At 44.6% G+C, this 25,327-nt stretch overlaps 1 protein-coding gene across 1 annotated transcript in view; it reads left to right on the forward strand.

Moving 5' to 3' along the window:
- Positions 1-25,327, forward strand: part of LOC140198073 (collagen alpha-1(V) chain-like) — a 269,358-nt gene that overhangs the window by 197,584 nt on the left and 46,447 nt on the right. Inside the window, exons 40-49 of the mRNA XM_072258945.1 lie at positions 567-656; positions 3,130-3,183; positions 4,064-4,171; positions 4,864-4,971; positions 11,873-11,926; positions 14,819-14,872; positions 16,428-16,535; positions 19,518-19,571; positions 19,745-19,798; positions 19,893-19,946. Of these exons, the coding sequence (XP_072115046.1) occupies positions 567-656; positions 3,130-3,183; positions 4,064-4,171; positions 4,864-4,971; positions 11,873-11,926; positions 14,819-14,872; positions 16,428-16,535; positions 19,518-19,571; positions 19,745-19,798; positions 19,893-19,946 (738 nt within the window). The remainder of the gene's footprint in view (positions 1-566; positions 657-3,129; positions 3,184-4,063; positions 4,172-4,863; positions 4,972-11,872; positions 11,927-14,818; positions 14,873-16,427; positions 16,536-19,517; positions 19,572-19,744; positions 19,799-19,892; positions 19,947-25,327) is intronic.

The following is a 25,327-nucleotide window of genomic DNA, read 5'->3' on the forward strand; positions in this document are numbered from 1 at the left end:
CCATTCTTGTTGTCTCCATCTGGCCATCGGTTAGGCACTCCTTACCTGTCTCTCACTCAGTCGACAGCTGAGACTCCTCCTCTGTCTCTCCTTCTGTTTCCATTTATTATCTCTCTCTCTCTCTCTCTCTCTCTCTCTTTCTCTTCTCTCTCTTGCCCTCTCCCTCTGCCCTACTTTCCTTCTCTCTTGCTCTCTCAATCTCCCTCTTCCTTTCTCCCTCCCTCTCTCTTCCCCACTCTTCCCTGCCTCTCTCTCCACCTTTCTCAACTCCTTCTCTCCCTCTCTCCCACACACTTTCCTTTTCCTTCTCTTCACCTTTCTCTCTTTCTCTCACTCATTCTCTCTTTCTCCTACCCTGATTCCTCCTTCACATTCTCTATCTTTCTGCAGCTATCAGTGTCTCTGTGTAGTGTCTATCTCCAATAGTCTCTCTTTCTTTCGTGTTGCTCCCTCCCCTCGTTAGGCTTTGTTAACCTATTACTAGTTCCCTAGACTGCTGTCTACTGTAATGGATCTACAGGTACAGGTACTGTTGACAAACTCTTGCCACCTCTTGTCTACCACAGGGTGACCCTGGCCCTCCTGGTGGCCCAGGCAAAATCGGACCTCCTGGACTGAGGGGCTTCCCTGGTGAGATTGGTTTACCTGGAACTCCGGTGAGTAAATGGATGGGAAGTAGTAGGACTGTCAGGAATTGGAGGTAAAAGTGATTGAATAAAGACTCAACTCCTCAGCCCACCTCCCACCTCTCTTCCCTCAATCATTATGTATCGCCCATCCCCAGAACTCAATCACCTAACTGCCTTCCCTCAATTCCATCTGCAACTTGTTCCCTCTAACTCTCACCGCTATTCTCCTGCAGTTCCCTCCTTAGCTTGTTCCACTCAAACTCTCTCCTCCAACCCTCACTTCTCCCAAAACTCTTTCCCCCTCCATATCTTAAATCCTGACCCATTACTCTCCCCAACTGATTTCCCCAACCTTATTTCGCAATTCACTCTCAACGCTACCCTGCTTTCCCCACCTCACTTGCCAACCGTCTTCCCATCTTTTTCAACTCTTTTCCCCCAAATCCCTTCCTTCAATTCCCTCTCCCAACTCCATGCCCAAACACTTTTACTGCAGACACCTTTCCACAACACTAACCATGATGTTCTCGCCAACCCCTCTCACCACCACTCTCCCCCAATCCTTCCCCTCAACCTCTCTCCCTCGACCTCTCTCCCCTGACCCTCATCCCAACCATGTTCCTGAACCTTCTCCCCCACCCACTCTCCCTCAACCCACTCTTCCCCAAACCCCTCTCTCCCACCCACTCTTCCACAATTCTCTCTCCCCAATTATTTCCCATAACCTTATCTCTCTGTCAATCCATTCTCCCCGAATATTCTTTCCCCAGCCTTCACTCACCCACAAAGTTCTCCCCACCCAATTTTCTCTTCCCAACTCTGTCTCCTCCACAGCTTTCTTCTCAACTCTCCCCTCACTTCTTTCCTACCAAAATCTCTCCCCTCAGTTCTTTCCTCCCCAAAATCTCTCCCCTTACTCCTCTCAACACCTACCTCTCAACACCTACCTCTCTACCATCCTCCACTCCAATGTTCTCTTTCTCTCGAATCATTTTCCTTTGTTGGGCAGCATTGCTCAGATTTGGATCAGACTGGAGTCCAGCTCAGAGACCAGCTCAGGGCACAACTCATGGAGATCCCATTCGTCGTTACTCTCCACTGCCTCAGGGCCACTGGCACAGAACATGCTGCTATGATAAATTGTGAAAGTCAGTCCCGGAGAGCATCTGTAGAAATGATATGAGGAAGAGAAAACTCCCTTCAACCTGCCGCTTCATGGAACCAGCTGGCTCCCCCACTATGAGCAGCAGCCAACTGCTCCTATTCCCACTGATTGGTCTTAGACTCCTTAACCATTTCTAACACTGTCTGAGACACAGCGGTCTTTGAATTGTAAAGCGATATGACTTAACACATTGAACATGAGGATTGTATTTCATATTCACATTGGTTAAATTCAAATTATGAACACTTCTATCAATGCTCCTTCAAATTTGACTAACATAAAAGAGTGTGTTGTAGGAGCTTATTCAGTAATGCCTCCACTTCTGTACACATGAGTTTACGTAGTATCCTGTTGTATAAGACTAGTGCTTATTATATTCAAGTTTAGTTTATGGTCATGCAGAAGTATAGTGATGTACAAGTACAATGAATATAAATTATACATAAATCATGTTTGATGTTGAAGAGAAAAGATATATCTTCACCATCTTGTATAATTTATTCATAATTTATGTTCTGTGCGTTGAATTTGCCTCCATGTTTGTGATACTGCTAGAAAAAGTTTCTTCATTGTACTTGTACATCAAGTACAAGTATTCACTCATGCAGACAAGACATTAGTGGAGAAAGCACAATCAGAGACAAGCCCATGCAAGTGCAAGAGGTTGTTGGTAGTGTTCGATAGCTGAGGTAGGGTTAGTGTTGTTCAGAATAATTAAGAACTCTCTGATCACAGGTTTGACCTGTTGATGGTTTGTTCAGCAGAACAGACCTTCAGTGACCTGCTTCTAGTAGTTGCTAACTGGTTTATAATTCTTACATGTGCTGTGGTACAGTGACAAACATATAATGGTCCAAGCAGGTCATTTCAGAACATCAGTAAACCAAGGTTGTACAGAGGGAAAGGCAACAAAATGCAACATTTTGGTTGCAGTTATAGGGCAAGTGCAGTGCTGGCAGACAATAAGGCACGCAGGTCATGATGAAGTAGATTGTGAGGTCAAGAGTTCTTCTTTACCATACAAAAGTCTATTCTTTGAACAGTGAGATAGAAGCTGTCCTGGTGCCTGGAGCATGTTTTCAGGATTTTGTATTTTCCGCTCAGTGGGAAAGAGTAGCAGAGGGAATGTACAGGATGGGTGGGGACTTTCGTTACTTTGGCTGCTTTTCTGAGGCTGTGAGGTACAGTCAAAATCCATGGAAGGGACACTGGTTTCCATGAGGTGCAGCTCTCTGCAGTTTCTTCCCTCCTTGGGCAAAGCAGTTGCCATATCAATTGATCCACATGATACATCATGCAATAGACTTCACTCCATCCTTTCTCCATTCTTTGCAGGGCGGAGCTGGACTGAAGGGCAGTCAGGGGCCACCAGGACCACCCGGTCCAGCTGTAAGTACCAGCCTTGAGATCGTTGCTCCTCTAACTAACCTGGGATATAGCAATGGCATCATAGTTAAGTTACCAGACTGGCAATCCAGAGACCCGTGTTCAAACCCTACCACAGCAGTCTGAAATCCCACACCTCCCCTGAATTTGCAACCAGTATTACGTAATAAATCTTGTCAAATGGTGCTGATGTCTTAAAAAATGAATGGGAGAGAAACTAAAGAAAAAATGGCAACTAACAGGACTCTGTACCCGTTAAATATGCCATTTAACCAATTCAACCCCCAGGCAGAATGGTGCAGCCTAATCCCGTTTCCCTGCTCCATGTTCCGGGCATCAAAAGCACCTCTGCTGCCCATGCAAAAGCTCTTTTCATTGTGATTAGGATGCCTGGCTCCACCACCATTTTGGGCATTAAGTTCCAGCTTCCATCATTCTTTGGTGGAAACATTTTCCCCTTAACTTCCCTCACCTATCTCTCCCTCACTTAAATCCAAATCACGCGCTAGTCTCGACACCATCATTATGGTGTCGAGGTCCTCATCGACGTCAACGATGGACGAACAACAACATTCTGTTAATTAAATATATCCTCCTGGCTATTGACTGTGCTGCAAATTATTTGCTCTCCTCCTTATCTTAGGCCCTCATCATTCTATGTGCCATGAATCTCCTTGAAACTTTCTGGATCAGACTTTCTTAAGCACTAAAATTCTTCACTCCTGGCACCTACCCCCTACATCTCCCTGGTAAATCAGAGTGTTATCCTGAATCATTCATAGTCCTGTTTCCATCTGAAAGGGTAGTGATTGATGGGTTTCATTGTGTTACGTTATCTTCTGCTGCCTGTCTCCTCACCAGCCGCTCATATTTTGGTCTCCAGGGCTCACCAGGTGTTCGAGGGAAGCCAGGACCAGGTGGTCCCATTGGACTGCCAGGACGTCCAGGACCTCAGGGACCACCCGGGCCGGCTGGAGAGAAAGGAGTGCCTGTGAGTACTTGTGTTGTGTTTTCAGGCTACATGTGACCATTGGTTTGGAAGGGAGGGCATGGATAATAGTTTATGGGAGTGTGGCAATTGTTTGGTGGGGTTGGTCATTGGAATGGTGGAGTTAACCGTTGGTTTAGTGGGTTGACCAAAGGTTTAGTGAGATAGACCATTGGTTTAGTGGGATTGACCATTGGTTTGGTGGGATTGATGATCAGTTTAGTCCGGTTGAGAATCGCTTTGGTGGGATTGATTATTGGCTTGGTGGGGCAGACCATCGGTTTTCAGGGGCAGACCGTCCGTTTTCAGCAGCTGACCATCGGTTTTGAGGGACTGACCATCAGTTTAGAATCTAAACTGATGGTCAGCCCCTCAAAACCGATGGTCAGCTGCTGAAAACTTTAGATCAACTGGCAGTGGTTGCTTGCTGGTCTTGTAAGGGTGGAACAGTGGTTTGGAAGGTTTACCATTTGTTTTGTGAGAGTATTATGCCTATTTTGAGTGTGGTTCTTGGCTGGGGGACCACTACAACTCTGTCATGGGTAAGAGGCTGGGTGATGCACATCTTGTTCATAGTGATGTACTGAGAAACCATGCTGGGAGATGTGAAACGACAGTGGTTGTCCCATCACTATCAGTATGTGCCTATATACCGTTTCCAACATTTGCAAATTATTTCTTCTGTTTGGACATAGGGTGAGAAAGGACCAATTGGACCAGCTGGTCGAGATGGCATCCAGGGCCCTGTAGGTCTCCCAGGACCTGCAGGGACTCCAGGAGGTCCCGGTGAAGATGGTGACAAGGTAAGGCCCACAACCGGAGTTACCACGGACTCTCTGGGAACACATCAATCAGAGCCACTCCACATATCCAAAGTAATGGTGTGGGGGAGTTCAGGTTCATGGTTATTGTTGTCCAAGGCACACATAGCCAGGGTATAAATGTGATGAACGTTCAGCTTCTAGCAGCAACACTTCAAGACAAGGACAGATATGAGGTAACGTAAACTTAAATGAACATAAATGATACATAAATTCTTCAAGTGCAAAACGAACAAAATAAATATAGCATCATGAGTGCAAGATTGAGAGAGCAAAAAAGTAGTGTTAAGGATCTTATGTAGGGTCAAGAAGCTAATGGCAGTTGCTGAATGTTGAAGTAGTCTTCAGGCTGCATGATGGCAGCATTGAGAAATGGTATAGTCTGGATGGTGAATGATTGCTGCCTACCTGAGACATTGTTTCTTGCAGATGTCCTCAAAGGCAGGGAGAGCTGTAACCGTGATGGCTGAGTTCACCACACTATGCAGCTTCCTGCAATCCTGCAAATTGGAGTTCCCATACCAGGCCTTGATTGAACCAATCAGAATGATTTTGTGTGTATATTTGTAAAGGCTTGTCAGGATCTTTGATGACTTGCTGAATCTTCTTAAAGATTCCAAAGAAGTGCACCTTCTTCATGGTTTTGTCTTTGTGCTTGGCCCAGAATATTGGCCCTGCAGCATGTTGACACCTAGGAACTTGAAGAAGGAACGTTTGGTAGTATATCAGGAAAACCCTTGGCAATAGACTTAAATATTGGGCACTGAAAGGGGACGATTGGTTATTGGCTGTGATGTGGGCTCTGTCCAACATGTTAGCATTGCAACAAGCTAGGAATAGGCTGAGAAGTCCTTGGGATTTCAGAGTTTGTCTGTCAGTGAGAGTGGCTGGGACTGTTGCCTTGTAATTCCAGGGCACCCTGAAGTGGGCTGTCTGCTGTGGCCTTGTCAAGAGCCCATTGGCAAGCCTGGGGATCCTGAGGGGTGGCTGAGAGGAGGAGAAGTTGGAAGACCAGATTGATCAAGGCCCGGTGATAGGTTGGGGAGTTAGCTCTGGACTTGATCAGTAATCGATAAGGATCAGTGATATCGATGGTCTGTACTGGAGCTCCAGCAGATAAGATGGCACGGTGTTTGGGACAGTGGGATATTATGGAGGGATATAGTGTTAAATCCCATTCATTAAGTTACTGAGGTTTATGAGTAGTGGGTTTTGATCTTACCTGTTGGATATGCTAATCTGACACTATTGGAAGATCAGCTTATCCTTGTGTCTCCAGAGCTGGGTGACCTCACTCACTTGTAGTATTCCAGGAGGAGCATGCTGCAGTGAAGAGGGTCATCCTGGGGTGCCCTGATAGGATTCTAAGGGACTGGATATATAAGTATTTGGATAGACAGGGACTTATTAGGGATAGTCAATATGGCTTTGTGTGCGATAGGTCATGTCTAACCAATCTTAGAGTTTTTCAAGGAAGTTCCCTGAAAAGTTGAAGAAGGCAAGGCAGTGGATGGACTTTAGCAAGGTCTTTGACAAAGACTCACACTGGAGGTTGGTCAAGGAAGTTTAGTTGCTTGGCATTCAAGGTGGGGTGGTAAACTGGAATAGACATTGGCTTCATGGGAGAAGCCAGAGAGTGGTAGTAGATGGCTGCCTCTCTGACTGGAGGCTTGTGACTAGTGGAGTGCTGCAGGGATCAGCTCTGGGTCTATTATTGTTTGCCGTCCATGTCAATGATCTGGATGATAATATAGTAAACAGACCAGGGTAGGACTTACACGATGAGCAGTAGGACACTGAGGAGTGCACTAGAACAGAACGATCTGAGAATACAGATCCATAATTCCTTAAAAGTGGAGTCACAGCAGATAGGGTTGTAAAGAGAGCTTTAGGGACATTGGCCTTCATAAATCAAAGTATTGAGTATAAAGGTTGTGTTGTTATGTTGAGGTTATATTAGATGCTTGTAAGAGTGTGAAATGAGTTGCCTGCAAAAGTGGTGGATGCAGGTTTCATTTCAGCATTGAAGAGAAGTTTGGATAGGTACGCGGATGGGAGGGTTATGGAGGGCTGTTGGTCAGGTGCAAGTCAATGGGACTAGGCAGATTGATACTGTGATGTGAATAAGGTGAGCCGAACGGCCTGTTTCTGTGCTGTAGTATTCTCTGATTGTATGACTCTACTACTCTAAGTAAATACCTATCAACCTCCGCTTTAAATATTCCCAGTGGCCTGGCCTCCATAGTCACCTTTAGCAATGAGTTCCACAGATTCACCATGCTGTGGTTAAAGAAATTCCTCCTAATCTCTCTTCTAAAGGCATGTCTTTCTATTCTGAGTCTGTGCTCTAGGCTCCTTGACTCTCCCACAATTGAAAGCATCTTCAGCACGTTCATTCTTTCTAGGCTTTTCAACATTTGGTAGGTTTCAATCAGATTTGGCTCATTCTTCTAAACTCCAACAAGTCCAGAGCCATCAAACACTCAGGCACATTCATTAATTCTTTCATTCCCAGGATCATTATTGTAAAACATTCTGGACACTTTCCAATGCCAGAACATACTGCAAATGAGGACTGACCAACGCATTATAAGCCTCAGCATTCCAAACTTGCTTTTATTTTCTAGTCCACTTGAAATGAATGCTACCACATTGCGTTTGCCTTCCTTGTTACTGATTCAGACTGCAAGTTAAATTTTAGTGAATCCTGCATGAGGACTCCCAATTTCTAACTTCTGAATTCACCCACTATTTAGAATAGCCAACATCTTTATTCCTTCTAGCAATGAACATGATCATGTACTTTCCCACGTTATATTCTATCTGTTACTTCTTTGCCCATTCTCTGATCTGTTCAATTCCTTTTGTAATCATACTACCTGCCCCTACAGCTTTGTACCACCCACAAGCTTGGTCACAAAGTCATCAATTCTATCGTCCAGATAACGTGAAAAGTAGCGGACAACCAGCATCAACCATTGGTCACCTTTCCAACCAGAAAAATCCCTCTTTGTTCCCATTCTTTGCCTTCTACCCATCAGCCAACATTCTGTCCATGATAGTATCTTTCCTGTAATACCATAGGCTCTTATCTTGTTCAACAGCCTCACGTGTCAAAGGCCTTCTGAAAATCAGGGTATGCAACATCCACTGACTGTCCTTTGTCTATCATACCTCTTATTTGCTCAAAAAATTTCATCCAATTTGTCTGGCAGGATTTCTCCTTAAGGAAACCATACTGACTTTGGCCTATCATATGCCTCTAAGTACCCCAAAACCACATTATTAATCACGGACTCTTAATCACTTGTCAACCAACGAAGTCAGGCTATCCGGCCTGTAATTTCCTGTATGTTTTTGCCTTCCTCCCTTCTGAAAGAATGGGGTCACATTTGCGATTTTCCAGTCCACTGCAACCATTTATGACATGAGTGTTGTCGATTTTCCAGTCCACTGCAACCATTTATGACATGAGTGTTGGAAGATCTCTACTAATGCCTCCACAACCTCTTCAGCTACTTATTTCAGAACCCTGGGGTGTCACCTATCTGGTCCAGGTGACTTACCGATCTTCAGATCTTTCCATTTCCCAAGCATCTTTTCCGTGTTAATAGCAACTACAATCACTTCTGCCTCCAGATGCTCTTGGATTTCTGGCATGTTGCTGTTGTATGCCACAATGAAAATTGATGCAAAATATGTGTTCGATTCATCTGCTAGTAATATCTCTCAGATTAGTAGTTTTAATCTCACCTTGTGCGTACATGTGCCCTGTCTGTATGTGATTGTTCAAGCCCTATATATCTAACCTTGAGTACTTGTCCGTATCTGTGGATTGAGTCTGTGTGTCTTTTGGGTGGTTTGTTTTTATCCTGTGTATGTACCCTGTACATTTATGATAACGTGCATGGGTTTCAACTGTACACATACAGAGGTTTGAACCTCTGGGTAAAAGGACAGTGCAGATACAGCCCCACCTGTATGTGGGACTGTATGCTTACACTGTATGCACAAGGCACTGTATATTTACGTTATCTGCAGTTATGGATGCATGCATTTTTATGAGACTGTGTGTGTGTTTACACCAGGACAATATGTTGACGCTGGATCTATGTACGTGCACAGAACTGAGTGTTTTTTTAGGGCCATGAGTAATTTGAACTATTGGTACCCCTGCACACTGAGTGGTGCTTTCTGCATCATAATGACTGGTCATCAGTTCTGAACATCAGTGATCTCAGCTCAAGATTCAGTGGCCAAGGCCTAACATGGATTAGGCACTGGAGTATTCACGGGTGGGAAATGGGGAAAATCTTCACTGGGCAACATTCCAACGGATCCTGCTGAGGTCAGACCTGATGTAAGGAGGCGATCAGGGAGTACAGCAGTGAGGAGGGAAGGGGGAGTCATTTTACATGACTATACCGTTGGAGAGGCACATGTGAAAGGTAGTGCAGAGGGGCTGCTCATTGTCACAGAAAATCCAGTAGGGGACTGGATTGACGCATGAAAGGTAAACCGATTGAGGGATATGAAAGGTGATATGTTCACTCCGAGACCTTGTCACTGAGTGTAAAGTTTGGGAGGAGACTTGTCGAGCATCAAAACCTACTTGGTCCAGTTGGCTTCTCTGCTGTTGTCTGGATCTCTCTGTATTCCAGTCCTACAACAGCATTTGACTGAGGGATTGTAAGGTGGAGTTCTGTTTGATCTTGACGATGCGTGATGATGCTGACCATGTTTTGGTTTCTCATTCAGTTACTGACTTGGTAACCCAGAGGCAAGAAATGCAGGATCAATTCCTTTCACAGCAGGTTTATTTCTCAAAAAAAAACTTGATTGTTAAAGAAAGAAGTAGTATCAGTAATGGTGATCATAAGGCAAGTAACAGTCAAGAGAAGAGATCAGCCCTCCATGTTCAGCCCCATCCGCAACCATTCACTTACTCCACCACCAGAAGCAGGAATGTGCACCACCTACTGGATGCACTGCAACTACTCCTCGAGACTCCTCAACAGCATCCTCAACACCAGCCACCCATTCTACCAGCACAAGTGACAAAGGCAACAAAAACATGAAAGTCGGCCTCAAGGACCCACCCAATCTTGATTTGGAAATATATTCCTGTGTCTTCACTAATACTGGGTCAGTGTCCTGGAACTGCCTCCCTAGCAGCACTGTGGCTGTACCCACACTTTAGGCACTGCAGCAGTCCCAGAAGGCAGCTCAGCACCACCTCCTCAAAGGCAATCACAAACAAGAGAAAATCTGCAGATGCTGGAAATCCGAGCAACACACCCAAAATGCTGGAGGAACTCAGCAGGCCAGGCAGCATCTGTGGAAAAGAATACAGTTGACGTTTCGCGGCCGAGACCCTTCATCAGGACAAAGGGTCTCAACCGGAAGCATTGACTATACTTTTTCCCATAGATGCTACCTGGCCTGCTGAGTTCCTCCAGCATTAATATCTATAGCAAAGAGCAATTACATGTTGGATCAGCTCGTAAAGCCCAAATCTCTTCAACGAACTAAAAAAAAGCAAAGATTTTGCGTTCGCTATATAAAACTACATGTGATTCCAGACCTGCTGATGTGGTTCGCTCTGAAATAGATCAGCTCAGTTGTTTTAGTGCAGATGGCAGCAGTTCAATGAGGTAGCTCACCACTTCTTTCTTGGGAGCAATAAAGAAGGGGCAATAAACACGTCTCCATATTGAAATTAGATTATGATTTTCCATGCTACATTTCCAGTACTTACTCTACATATTTCATTTTAATAACACCCTTGTTTCCAGCATATACGTACACTGACCTTATATGGAAGCAAATAAAATAACACCAGGAGGAGGAGGCCTTTAGGTCCATCAAGCCAACAATGCAGTTAAATACAATACCCGCTCTTGCTAGTAGCTAGCTGTTTGCTTTGTAGCCATTGGCAAGCACTGGTTGCCCTCGTAACCAGGAAGAATTACAGTCAATGGTAGGATGTGTTTGCAACACATTTCCAACAACCAGAACTGCAAGAGGTGGATTGTGTTGTAAATGATAAGGTCTATGAAACGGAACTACCTGTAAGTCTGTTGCATGTATGGGCAACACTTATTTCATATTATGTTTCATATCTTAAAACATTTTGCCCATCAATCCAGTACCAGCTCTCAGAGCATTTAGCAGCACTTACATTGCCGTGTAAAGAATCTATTCACACAGCCATTGTGGTGGCATCCGTTAGTCTCGCGAGACCATGGATCTGCGTCTGGAAAGTCTTTCACTCTCCAGGGCGCAGGCCCGGGCAAGCCGCCATTGTGCCACCCAACTTTCTATGCTGGAGCTAATTTACAGCAGCAAATTATGTACCAGCCTGCATACCTTTGGGAAGTGTGAGGAAACCAGAGCATGCAGGGCAAACCCACATGGTAAGAGGGAGAACGTGCAAACTCCACACTCAGATGGTGCCAGAGATCTGGGTTGCTGCAGATGTGAGGCACAGTATAAGACAGTTTTTCATTATCACTGACATACGTCATGAAATTCATTGTTTTGTTGTAACAGCATAAACAGTTACTCTAAGTTACAACAATAAACAGAAAAAAATAAATAAGCAGTGGAAAAGAGGTATAGAAAGGTAGTGTTCATGGATCATTCAGAAATCTTGTGGTAGAGGGGAAGAAGCTGTTCCTAAAACATTGTCTGTTGGTCGTCAGGATTTTGTACCTCCTCCTGATGTGTGTCTATATATTGGAGTTACTCATTGAAAGACTTCGGACAGGAGTACTGGGATTGCAGGTGTGCAACAAAGGATTTGCTTGCACTTGATGTTTGAACAAAACTCCCCATGCCCACAGGCAACTAAGGTTTTTGCTTCTGTCTCCTTATTTTTTAGGGTGAAGTTGGTGAACATGGGCATAAGGGAAGGAAGGGTGACAAAGGTGAACATGTGAGTATATCTATCTCAAGTCAAGTTCGTTGTCATTTAACTATGTGCATGCATATAATGTATATATAGAACGGAGATAAAAGTTTCTTCAAGCCTGGATGTAAAGCACAGTAGTACAAATAACACACAATAATTTATGAAGCTAAGGATAAAATCTACAGATGAGTCACACATAAATAAACTAAAGTGCATTAGTATTAAATATTGTAAGGTATGAAACAAATTAACCAGTGACACTTTGAGTACAATGTGGCAGGGAATTCAGAAGCCTAATAGCCTGAGGGAAGAAACTGTTTCTCATTCTAACCATTCTTGTTTTTATGCATCATAGTCTCCAACCTGATGGTAGAAAGTCAGAAGATGCTGGATGGATGGGTGGGATCCTTAATAATTCTAAGGCCCTGTATATGCAGAGCTCCTGATAAATGTCCCTGGTGGATGGTAGGGAGACCCCTATGATTCTCTTAGCTGTTCTCACAGTCCTTTGTAGGCACTCTGGCCCAATGCTCGACTGCTCCTATACCAGATGGAGATGCAACTTGTCAGGGTGCTCGCAATGGTGCTCTTGTAAAACACAGTTAAGAATGGCGGGGGAGGGGGGGTGGGGAGCCTTGCTTGCCTCAGTCTTTTTAGGAAGTAGAGGTGCTGCTATACCTTCTTGTTCAGGGAGGTGTTATTAAGGGACTAGGTGAGACAGGAGCAAGTGATGTAAACTCCTAGTAGCATGATGCACTTAACTCTCTCAATGGAGGGGCCTTGTATTGTAGAGCATAGAATAGTACAGCACAGTACAGGCCCTTCGGCCCACAATGTTGTGCCGACCCTCAAACCCTGCCTCCCATATAAGTCTCCAACTTAAATTCCTCCATATACCTGTCCAGTAGTCTCTTAAACTTCACTAGTGTATCTGCCTCCACCACTGACTCAGGCAGAGCATTCCACGCACCAACCACTCTCTGAGTAAAAAAATCTTCCTCTAATATCCCCCTTGAACTTGCCACCCCTTACCTTAAAGCCAAGTCCTCTTGTATTGAGCAACGGTGCCCTGGGGAAGAGGCGCTGGCTATCCACTCTATCTATTCCTCTTATTATCTTGTATACCTCTATCATGTCTCCTCTCATCCTCCTTCTCTCCAAGGAGGTATTTGCAGAGGTGGATGGATCGTCTGCACCCTCCTAAAGTCCACAATGAGTTCTTTGGTCTCCTTGGTCTCACTGCTTTTCATTACCCTAGCAGTAACACCACGTAACTACCCATGGGAGTGGAGGCAAAGGGAAAGGACGATGAAGCACAGGAGCAGAGCCTTCAGCCATCCAAGTCAATGCCAGCCCTCTAGCACCCACTTATACCAGTCTTACTTTTCTCACATTGCCATAAACCGCCCCAGATTCTACCGCTCACCTACACCTGGGGATTAATTCACAGAAGTCAATTCACTTACCTACCAGGATGGCTTTGCGGTTTGGGAGGAAATTGGAGCACCCAGGGTGTGGGGCGGGGAGTTCACGGCAGGTCACAGGGAGGATATGCAGACTCCGCACATAGACAGTGCTGGAGGCTGGGACTGAGCTCTGGATGCTGGAGCAGTGAGGAGCTGCTCTACTTGCTGTGCTGCTGCGCTTTCCATAATCAAACCTTAGGAAGGTATTGAGTGCTGAGGAACACCGCAATCTCAAAGTCTTGTGGGTGGAGCTCGCATGTGAATAGGTGAGATGTGGGGAAATCTGGTGGGTAGTTTCCTCAATGAGGCATGGTTCAGTGACTGCCTTCAGAAGGGCAGCGTAATCTAATCAGCATGCTAATATTGAACTTGTAAGGAATAATTATTTTTCGTCTATTAAAACATTTGTTGAAGATTCCATTGTGCTAGCTGATATAAACGCTCAGGTATTGAAGCAGTTGGTGCCCCAGGCAATGACCCACTCCACCTTAATCTCTAAACCCCCTAACCTTCACCACATGGCATTCAATGCATTGCTGCCTTGGAATGTGCTGTAAAGCAGGTCACTGGTGACCAGTATTGCAGATATATTGGCACCACAGTAATAGTGAGAGCTCTTTGGTTGCTGGGATATTCACTACAACACTCCTGAGAGTGGCATGTGACATCATGGGATTCTCTGCACTTGCATGGATGGAGAACACATTGATTGGGACCCCACCCCCACACACACACATCACTGTGGCAATTTGTGCCATCATTAATATCCAACAGGACAACTCACCAACTACACCTCCCCAACCTGTGACCTCTACTACCTGAAGGTCAAAGTGAGCGCCTGCAAAGAAGAATTACCACAAACAAAATCTATTGCTCTGCAGCCATCCTCTCTGGGTCAAAAACCTCCACATTTCCTGTCTAATACAAGGTTCAGGTGCTGCCTCACTGCTGTTCTACCTGAGGGCAGTTAGCGATAAGCACTGAATGGTGAATGTTCAGAGTAATTCCTCTATTTCCGCTTTCTTCCCTCTCTCCATTTGCCTCTACTGGCTCTCCATTCAGATCCGGTTTATCGCCACTGACACATGACAAGAAACTTGTTTTTTTGTGGCAGCAGTACAGTACAAAAACATAAAAAAAAGTGTAAGTTACAGTAAATGAATGAAAAAAACCCAAACTAAACAAACAAATAAATAAATAGAGCAAGAGAGGAACAGTGACGAAGTATTCATGGGTTCATGGACCATTGTTTTAAATAAAATTATGGGTCTAGGAAAAAGAAAGACAAAAAAATTACTAGGTTACAATAAGAAGTTGTGCAAAAGAGGGACAGCGAGGTAGTGTTCCTGGCTGCAATGATTTAGCACGGCTGGAAAATAATCTCTCTGCATGAGCAATCTTTTCTGATGGTTGGTTTTGTGATTACTCTGTGTGTTTTTCTCTTGTGCAGGGTCCACCAGGTCCTCCTGGTCCAATTGGTCCCGTTGGGCAGCCAGGTCCTGCTGTAAGTACCGTTTCCATGGAGGTGGAATGCTACTCGAGACCCTCTGTAACTGCATGCTCATGGCTGCAATGTGCGCCTTCACTCAGTAGCTGCATCTGAATCAGGGCATTGCACCAGAGAGTTGGGCACATAATGCACATGTTGTCTTCAGCAAGGCACCGAGGGGCTGCTGCACTGTCAGAGCATGGCTATGGAGTTGAACTGTTAGATAATCCCTTCAGTGCCCTCTCAACTGAATGTAAAATAAACATCAGACATCTCTTCCTGAAGGAAAGAGGTCCTCAGGTTCCTTGGCAATGCTTGTCCCTCAGCAAATACTGAAAGTTAAGTGATTAATTTCTCATTGTAGGTCTTGCTTTGCAGTTCCAACGATGTACAGTATATTCAACATCCTTTGGTTGTAAAGTTCTGTGCCAGGCTGCAAGGTTCTGAGGACCCATTCAGAAGGCAGTTCTCAATGACATCTGGTAGATCACAGCTCACCCTCAAACTCTCTACCTCGCTCTGATGGTAGTCACAGCAAATATGAGGATTATTGTAATGTCCCTCACCTGTCCATGTGTGAGAGTTAATGATTGCTCCTGTAGCAGGAATAAGGGAGAAAATCATGAGTGTTACCCTCTGTACTGGAGAGTGTTGGATAATACTATCCCCGCTACTGGTAAGTGTCAGTTAAAGTTACTCCCAATACCAGTGTGTGTGGGTTAATGCCACACCTTGTAACCATTGCCTATGGATTAACACCACCCCCACACCCCAATGTTCAGGTTAACATCCTCTTCCCTTGTACCAGTGTGAAGGATTAGCAGTGCTCCTGTACCCATGAGCCTGCGGTTTAACACAGCCGCAAAACCTGCGGGAGGGTGAGAGTGCGGGTGGGCAGGGTTGAATGTTACCCCCCTCTAACCACAGCGTCTGTTGATGATACTCCCTAATGCAGAGTTCGACATCTACTCATGACCTATGTCTATGCTCATTTTACACAGTCACTGATTGAGAGTCAGCTCCTGCTTTGACCCCAAGTGAGTTTCACTATTACCCTCCCCTCCTCCACAATGTGACATTTTGTAATGGAAGTCACAGTTAAATACTGAATAAAGTTCCTGTCATGCACAGTGATAATTGTTGATGGTTTGTGCATTCCAATATTCAGAATGCCCTTTGAATCCCTGGATAGGTTCAATACTTCTGGCACTGTTGTCTATGCTCTTCCATGCCATCCATGCTGTGGATCATGCTCAATCATATTCTCCAATGTTTCATGGTGTTCTCCACTTTAGGTCAAGCTCTCAGTATCTTGTCCAATCAGAATATCTCTGTGTGCAGTTTGCATGGGTAATCAGTGTGAGGACCAAGGGTCCCTAGAGAATCTCCAATAGGAGCAGGAGTGGTCACTGCCTACAGATGTACCTGAGGCTTCCTGCAAAGCCGTTGGGAGAATGCTACATCAGTGTACATTGGGGAGGGGAGGGCTGAGGAGGGTCTTGGATGTTGCTGGGGTCCAGTCTTTCATAAGGCTTGGCACTCCCTCACCACGGATTGGATCTTCCTTCAGGGCGCAGATGGCGAGCCTGGACCACGAGGTCAGCAAGGTCACTTTGGACAGAAGGGCGATGAAGGTCCACGAGGTTTCCCGGGTTCACCTGGTCCAATTGGTCTGCAGGTGAGTATTTGATGTGGAAGGATATGGCTGGGAATATTAAATGATAACATACCTGGGGCTGGGGTGATAGAATGGGATTGTTCTGGAGTTACAGTGTGATGAAAATTGAAGGGGAAGGGGAATAGGTGGAGGTTCAATGGGAGAGCTGCACTGGAGCATACTCTGTGCAGGAGATACGGAGGGTGAGATTGCAAACTGGGGTGGGGGGCAGGAGAGGGGAGAGGGGATGCACTTCAAGGAGGAATAAGGAAAGATTTGGTGGAGAAGTGGGAGAAATGGGATCAGTAATCCACAGGAAAGGTTGTATATGATCCAACGGAGGGAGTAAATGAGACTTTCTGTAGACAGGTGGGTGGAGTGGGGGGGGGGTGTGTGCAGATATCCATTGGGAGGGAGTTAGGATTGGATTTGTCCTCCGTCCAATAGTCAGTTCCTTTATTTCATTAGGCCTGCTAGATGAATCTTGAAACAGAAGTTCAAATTCCACCTGGGGAATTTAATTTCAGTTAATCCAGAATAAAACATGGAATAAAAATGGTTATTTCTGAACACAAGAATGCAAGAAAATTGGAGCAGGTGTAGGCCACTTGGCCCCTCAAGCTTGCACTACCATTCAATTTGATCATGGCTGATCTACCCCAGGTCTTATCTCCTCTTCTGTACAATTCTCTGGTCTTTAAAATATTTATCTATCCACAACCGAAAGAGAAGACTGAACCTGTCCAAAACTGTACTGGAAACATTTGTGTTCTCCTAAAATCCATTTATTGGGATTAGGCTCCAACTACCATTGCTTTCCCCATCTTAGCAACTCATCAACATCATGCAGTAGTAGATTCTGCGTAAGGTGAGAGGGAGGAGGTTAAAGCGGATTTGAAGAGTACATTTATCACCCTATAGTTAGTATCTGCAATGAGCTGTTAGAGTAGGTGCTGGAGGCAGGAACAGGAACAACAATTGAGAGGCACCTTGTCAGGTACTTAAATGGGTAGGATATAGAGGGATATGAGATTAATGCAGACAGATAGGATGAATATAAATAGACATGATGGTTAGCATAAATTTGATGGGCCAATGGGCCTGCTTCTACACTGTACAAATCTGTGAATCTGTGATCTAAGTATAGCTAATAATCTCCAACACCCTCTGGGGAGTGAATTCCAGACATATACTCTCCTCTAGGAGACAAAATTTCCAGACACAAGGCTTGCAGGTAGTAGCCAAAGCTGAGATGGTTGAAAGGCAATCAGCTGTCTTCTCCCCAGTCAGGACAGTAAGTCTACAAGCCATCATGGTGGTTCCCATCACAGGCTCTATCTGTATAAAGTTTAAATTAAAAACTAGCTTTATTTGTCACACATACATTGAAACATTCAAGCACATAGAGGAATATGTCATTTTTATCAATGACTAACACAGAGCGAAGATGAATTAGGAGCATCCTGCAAATGCTACCCGGCTTCCAGGACCAACATAGAATGCCCACAACTTACAGACCCTAACCCATGTGTCTTTGGAATGTGTGAGGAAACCGGAGCACCTGCAGGAAACTCACATGGTCATGGGGAGAGTCTACAAATTCTGTACTGGCAGTGTTGGGAATTGATCCGCGATTTTACAGCTGGTGCTGTAAAGCATCATGCGGACTGCTACACTAACGTACCACCCAGTGAAAGCTGCTGGACCACCAGTATCACTGGGCTGGACTACTACTCCACCTCTCTTACTCTAACAGATCACTCACAATCTTCATACCTTCCTCGATTCTGAGATGAACTTCAAAATAAAACCAGATACTCAGCAGTCAGCCCACAACTGTGAGAAGCAAAACAGAGTTCCTGTTCTAATGCTGATGATCCTTTATTCCCAGAGATGCTGCCTGACCTTCTATCCAATACGCTAAAACTATGTTCTCAGTTTGATCCACCTCTGTGTTGTGGAAATGACTTTTTCCTACTTTTCCTATCTATCTATGGCCCTTATAATATCCTACACATTAATCAATTCCCCACTCATCCTCTTCCACTCTAAGAAAAACAAATCCAAACTCTGTCTTACTCATCATCGTGGGTACAATTCATCCCTGTTAACATCCAGCTGAGTGTTCTTTGCACCCTCTGCAGTGCCGTCACATTCTTCCTGCAGTCGTGGTGATCAAAACTACAAACTGTACTCCAGCTGTGGTCTAACCAATGCTATATAAAGTTGTTCCAAGACCCCACTGCTCTTATAATCTATGCCCGGGCTAGGTGTGCAAGATGGCCTTTTAACAATATGTGCTGTCACCTTCAGGGATCCTTGTCTACTGAAATCCCTCTGTTCTTCAATATACCTCTGTCAGAATCAGAAAGAGAATCGGGTTAATTATCACTGACATATGTCATGAAATTGGTTGCAGGACAGTACAAGATTGAAAAATATCCTATAAGTTAGAATGAATGAGTGAATAAATAAACAAACAAACAGATAGCTAGATAGGTAAATAAATAAGTGAGTAAATAAATAAATATTCACTCAGAAGATGACTAGTGAAATGGTTTTCCTTGGTTTATGGAACATTCAGAAATCTGATGACTGATGGAAAAAGGCTGTTCCTAAGATGCTGCGTGGGAGTATTCATGATCCTGTACCTCATTCCAGAAGGTTGTAATGAGAAGAGGATATGTCTCCTCCACTCATTGTGTATGTTCCAACCTTATTATCACAAAAAGCTTCACCTTACATTTATTGGGATTAGGTTCCATCGAGCATTCCTTTCCACTCATAATCAATGACATGCAAGTAGCCTGAGTCTATCTTCCTCAGTATCTATAAGGTGACATGTTACCCTTTGATTGTCCTGTCTTCAGTTTGGTGCCATTCTGTGCTACATTGTGTGTACTGTACTGTATCTTTTGTACTGCACAATTTTGTGGTAAGTAGTTTGTGAGGTTTAAGGGTGCTGATTTCAGGGATTCACTGACTTATTGATTTGTATTCCAGGGAATGCCTGGTCCTTCAGGAGAGAAGGGTGAAACTGGTGATGTTGGTCCCATGGTGAGTACCCCACTGATTTCTTGAATTGTTTGTATGACCATATCAGTGAATCAAATGTTACCGTGTTGAAGCAATGATCAGGAGAAATCATGCACTTTGCTTTGCACTGTCACACTTTGTTGGCAGTGTCTCAAGTGACAGTCACCTGACCTCTCATTTTTTCCACTTCACAGGGTCCGCCAGGCCCCCCAGGTCCAAGAGGTCCAGCTGGTCCATCCGGAGCAGATGTGAGCTCAGTTTCTCTTCACTCATTTGAATTCACTTTACAAATCCCTAAGCCAACTCCCCCCGCCTCATTCTTGCCATTGTTTTCCTTCACAGGGTCCCCAAGGTCCTCCTGGTGGTATCGGTAACCCAGGGGCTCTCGGTGAGAAGGTGAGCTGTCAACAAACTAGTCTCTGCAGGACCGGGCTGGTGTTTGTACTTCTGTTCTTCACAAGCTACAGGAAGGTGTCACAGAAGGGGAGAAACATATAAGATTCAAACATGAGAAAATATCATAAAAAATAACATATAAGATTTTTTTTAAAGAAAGAAGGGCGGTGAGTGTATGGAATGAGTTGCCAGAGGAAATGGTAAAGGCAGGTACAATTTCAACGTTTAGAAATCATTTGGACAGGCAGACAGATAGGAAGAGTTCAAAGGGATATGGGTTAAACACAGGCAAATGGTACAAGCACAGGCAGGTATCTTGGTCTGTATGGATGAGATGGGCTGAAGAGCCTGTTGCTATACTGACCCTGTATCAAGGGAAAGTTAGGGGGTAAATGGTTAGAGCCTTCAAGTATACAGAAAGGCTGATTAAAGACGATAATGAGATGAAGGACCTATTAGGGAATCAAGAACTTAGAGGGTCTAAAGGAGAGTAAAATGTACCTAAAGGGCAACTTCTTCACGCAGAGTGTGGTTGGTATAGAAACATAGAAAACCTACAGCACGATACAGGCCCTTCGGCCCACAAAGTTGTCCCTACCTTAGAAATTACTAGGCTTACCCATAGCTCTCTATTTTTCTAAACTCCATGTATTTCCCCATAAGTCTCTTAAAAGACCCTATCGTATACCCCTCCACCACTGTTACCGGCAGCCCATTCCACGCACTCACCACTCTCTGAGTAAAAAACTTCCCCTTGATATCTCCTCTGTACCTACATCCCAGCACCTTAAACCTGTGCCCTCTTGTGGCAACCATTTCAGCCCTGGGAAAAAGCCTCTGACTATCCCCGATCAATGCCTCTCATCATCTTATACACCTCGTATCAGGTCACCTCTCATCCTCCATCGCTCCAAGGAGAAAAGGCCGAGTTCACTCAACCTGCTTTCATAAGACATGCTCCCCAATCCTGGTAACATCCTTGTAAATCTCCTCTGCACGCTTTCTATGGCTTCCACATCCTTCCTGTAGTGAGGCGACCAGAATTGAGCTCAGTACTCCAAGTGGAGTCCGACCAGGGTCCTATATAGCTGCAACATTACCTCTTGGCTCCTAAATTCAATTCCACGATTAATGAAGGCCAATGCACCGTATGCCTTCTTAACCACAGAGTCAACCTGCGCAGCTGCTTTGAGCGTCCCATGGACTCGGACCCCAAGATCCCTCTGGCTGCAAAATGCCGCCAGAAGGAGTGGTTAAGGCAGGTACAATAACAACATTTAAAATATACTTGGGCAGACACATGGATAGGGAATATTTTGAGGAATATGGGATGAGCTTAGATTGTCATCTTGGTCAGCATGGATGAAAAGGGCTGAATGGCCTGTTTCTATACTGTATGGCTTATGACTTTGAGTGGATATTTGAAGCTGGGTCACCGATAGCATTCAGAATTTGTCTAGACGGACACTTGAATTGCTTTGGACTATGGACCAAGTGCTGGGCAATGGGGTTAATAAAGCAGGGTACACCTGGTTGATGTGGACAAAATTATTTCAACTGCTTATTTCCATGCTCTACAGTTCTATGATTACATCTTAAATGGGTACCCACTTATCGTAGGACCATATCATCTAGTTTCAGTCCCTCGCTTGAGAAAAAAGCATCTGTGTGGTAATGTTACAACTCCATAAATCTGTGGTTAGGCCACTCTTCAAAGTTCAAAGTGTAATTTTATTATCAGAGTACGTACATGTCACCACATACAATTCTGAGATTCTTTTTCCTGTGGGCATACTCAGCAAATCAAGGACAGTAGATGTTAACAGGTTCAAGCAATGAACAATAAACTCTGCAAATGCAAATATAAATAAATAGCAATAAATAACAAGAGCATGAGAGAACAAGATAAAGAATCCTTAAAGTGAGATCACTGGTTGTGGGAACAGCAGAAATTGAATGAGTGTGGTTACCCTCTTTTGTTCAAGAGCCTCATTGGTGAGGGGTAGTAACTGTTCTTGAACCTGGTGGTGAAAATCCTGAGGCATTTGCACCTTCTCTCTGATGGCAGCAGTGAGAAAAGAGCATGGCCTGGGTGGTGAGAATCTTTGATGATGGATGCTGCTTTTCTACAGCAACATTTTATGTAGATGTACTCAATGGTTAGGAGGGTTTTACCCAGGATGTGTTTAGAGTATTGTGTTCAGTTTTGATTATCTCATTATAGGAAAGATGTGGAAACTTTAGAGAAGATGCTGAGGAGATTTACCAGGATGCTGCCCAGATTAGAGAACATGTCTTATGAGGAATAGTTAAGTGAGCTAAGGCTTTTCTCTTTGGAGCAAAGGAGGATGAGAGGCAACTTTATAGAGGTGTATAAGATTATGAATCGTTAGACAGTGCCTTTTTTGAAGAGCAATGATGGCTAATTACAGAGGACAGCCTTCTAACCTGAGTGGAGGGAAGTTTAGGGGAGATGTCATAGAGGTTTTTTACGCAGAGAGTTTCCCGAATGCATTGACGGGGTAATGATAGAGGCTCATTTGAGAGGTGTATAGATGCCACTTTAGGTACACGGAGGAATGAAGGAGAGAGGGGTCAGTTTGATGATGAAGTTCAACATCGTGAGCTGAAGAACTGTTCTATGATCTATTCTCCTTGAATATAGACTGTTTTGGCCTCCTCAGAACTGCCTGTGTTTCAGTAAGGTCATTTTTAGTTTTGGACAACCCATCAAGTAGATACTCAACCAATACTTCTCATACTTAGGATCACCCTCGTTGATCTTCTCAGAGCAGTCTCCAATTAAAAACTTATCCTTAATTATGGGGAATAAAACGTGGATGTAGTGGATGACTGAAAGATGCTGAACAGCTGTGGCAGGTCTTGAATACTGTTACCGCTTACAAATGAAATCAAGCAACCTAGGTGACAACAAGGTTTCCTAACTGGAAACCTTGGATGAATTATGAGGTCAAGTCCCTTTTGAAGGCTAGAGCTGCGGCTTTTAGGTCCGGGGATACCAGCCGCTACACGGAATCCAGGCGTGAACTTTGGAAAGCCATTAAGGGCATCAAGAGGCAATATCGAGTCAAGTTGGAAGCCCAGGCTAACCAGAGGGATGCCGGTAGACTATGGCAGGGTCTAAATAAGATCACTGGGTGCAAAGAAAAGGCTGGGAATATCAATAACTGTGGCGCTTCTCTTCCTGGCGGACTTAACGTATTCTACGCAAGATTCGAACAGAAGAGGAGTGTCCTGCTCCCTCCGGACGAACTAGACCTGGTGGCATTGAGATTCATCGTCACCCAGGAGGATGTTAGAAGGGCCTTCCTGAAGATAAATCCAAGGAAGACGTCAGGCCCAGATGGAGTCCCAGGATGGGTTCTCTGGGCCTGTGCAAGCAAGCTAGCTGGAATATTTGCTGATATATTCAACTGCTCCTTGCTTCAGTCTAAGATCCCCTCATGTTTTAAGAAGGCAACGATAATCCTGGTGCCGAAGAAGAGCAAGGTGGCATGCCTGAATGATTATCGACCTGTGGCTGTGACATCAATTGCTAAGAAGTACTTCGAACGATTGGTTATGGCACACATCAACCATAGCTTACTGGTCAACCTCGACACTTTGCAATTCGCCTACCGGAGCAATAGGTCAATGGCAGATGCCATCTCTCTGGCTCTACATTCCTCCTTAGAACACCTGGAGAATAAATACGCATATGTAAGGTCTTTTTCATTGACTACAGCTCTGCCTTTAATACCATCATTCCAAATAAACTGATTCCTAAGCTCCGGAACATGGGCCTTAGCACTCAGATCTGCAGCTGGATCTTCAACTTCCTTACAGACAGGACCCAGGCTGTTAAAATAGGGGACCAACTCTCCTCTACAATCACTCTGAGCACCGGTGCCCCACAAGGCTGTGTACTCAGCCCCCTGCTGTACTCACTGTACACCCATGATTGTGTAGCCAAGTTTCCATCAAACTCAATATATAAGTTTGCTGATGACACCACAATTGTAGGCTGTATCTCGGGTAATGATGAGTTTGAGTACTGAGAAGAAATTAAGAACCTGGTGGCATGGTGTGAAGACAATAACCTATCCCTCAACGTCAGCAAGACAAAGGAATTTGTTGTTGACTTCAGAAGGAGTAGCGGATCGCACAACCCCATTTACATCGGTGGTGCACAAGTGGAACAAGTCAAAAGCTTTAAGTTCCTCAGAGTCAATATCACAAATGACCTGACTTGGTCCAACCAAGCAGAGCCCACTGCCAAGAAGGCCCTTTACTTCCTGAGAAAGCTAAAGAAATTTAGCCTATCCCCTAAAACCCTCACTAATTTTTATAGATACACCATAGAAAGCATTCTTCTAGGGTGCATCACAACCTGGTATGGAAGTTGTCCTGTCCAAGACCGGAAGAAGCTGCCGAGGATCATGATCACAGCCCAGCACATCACACAAACCAATCTTCCATCCTTGGACTCACTTTACACCGTACGCTGTCAGAGCAGTGCTTCCAGGATAATCAAGGACATGACCCACCCGACCAACACACTTTTCGTCCCTCTTCCCTCCGGGAGAAGGCTCAGGAGCTTGAAGACCCGTACGGCCAGATTTGGGAACAGCTTCTTTCCAACTGTGATAAGACTGCTGAACAGATCCGGACCCAGATCTGGGCCGTACCTTCCAAATATCCGGACCTGCCTCTCGGTTTTTTTGCACTACCTTACCTTCTCTTTTCTATTTTCTACTTATGACTTATAATTTAAATTTTTAGTATTTACTATTGATTTGTACTCCAGGGAGCATGAAGCGCAGAATCAAATATTGCTGTGATGATTGTACACTTTAGTATAAATTGTTTGGCGACAACAAAGTAAAGTAAAGTAAATCAAGCAAGCTAGGTGACAACATGGCTTTGCTTCCAGATGATCTCACTGCCTCCATGCTTGCTTTGACTGTGAAAATGTGGAGGTACCTTCACAAACTCACACAGCCCCAAATGACCCTGTGATTCAGTCCCTGAGGCCAACATGAGAGCATCCTTCACGTTCATGAAAAACATCCAGCCCAGATGGGATACCTCGCTGAGTACCATGCTGATCAACTGGCTGGAGTGTTTACTGACACCTTTAGCCTCTTGCTTCGGCAGTTTGAGGTACCCAGCTGCCTGAAAAGAAAGTGGTAACCTTTGTCAATGACTATTGTCCAGCAGCACTTACATACATCTAATGTGATGACATGTTTTGAAAAGGGTGGTGATAGAACATATAAACTCCTGCCTGAAAAGTGACTTGGGTCCAGTTCAATTTGCCTAACAGCACAACAGATCCACAGCAGATGTCATTTTATTGGTCCTTCACTCAACGCTAGAAC

Source organism: Mobula birostris, chromosome 5 (assembly GCF_030028105.1).
Source record: "Mobula birostris isolate sMobBir1 chromosome 5, sMobBir1.hap1, whole genome shotgun sequence".
Classification (NCBI taxonomy): Eukaryota; Metazoa; Chordata; class Chondrichthyes; order Myliobatiformes; family Myliobatidae; genus Mobula; species Mobula birostris.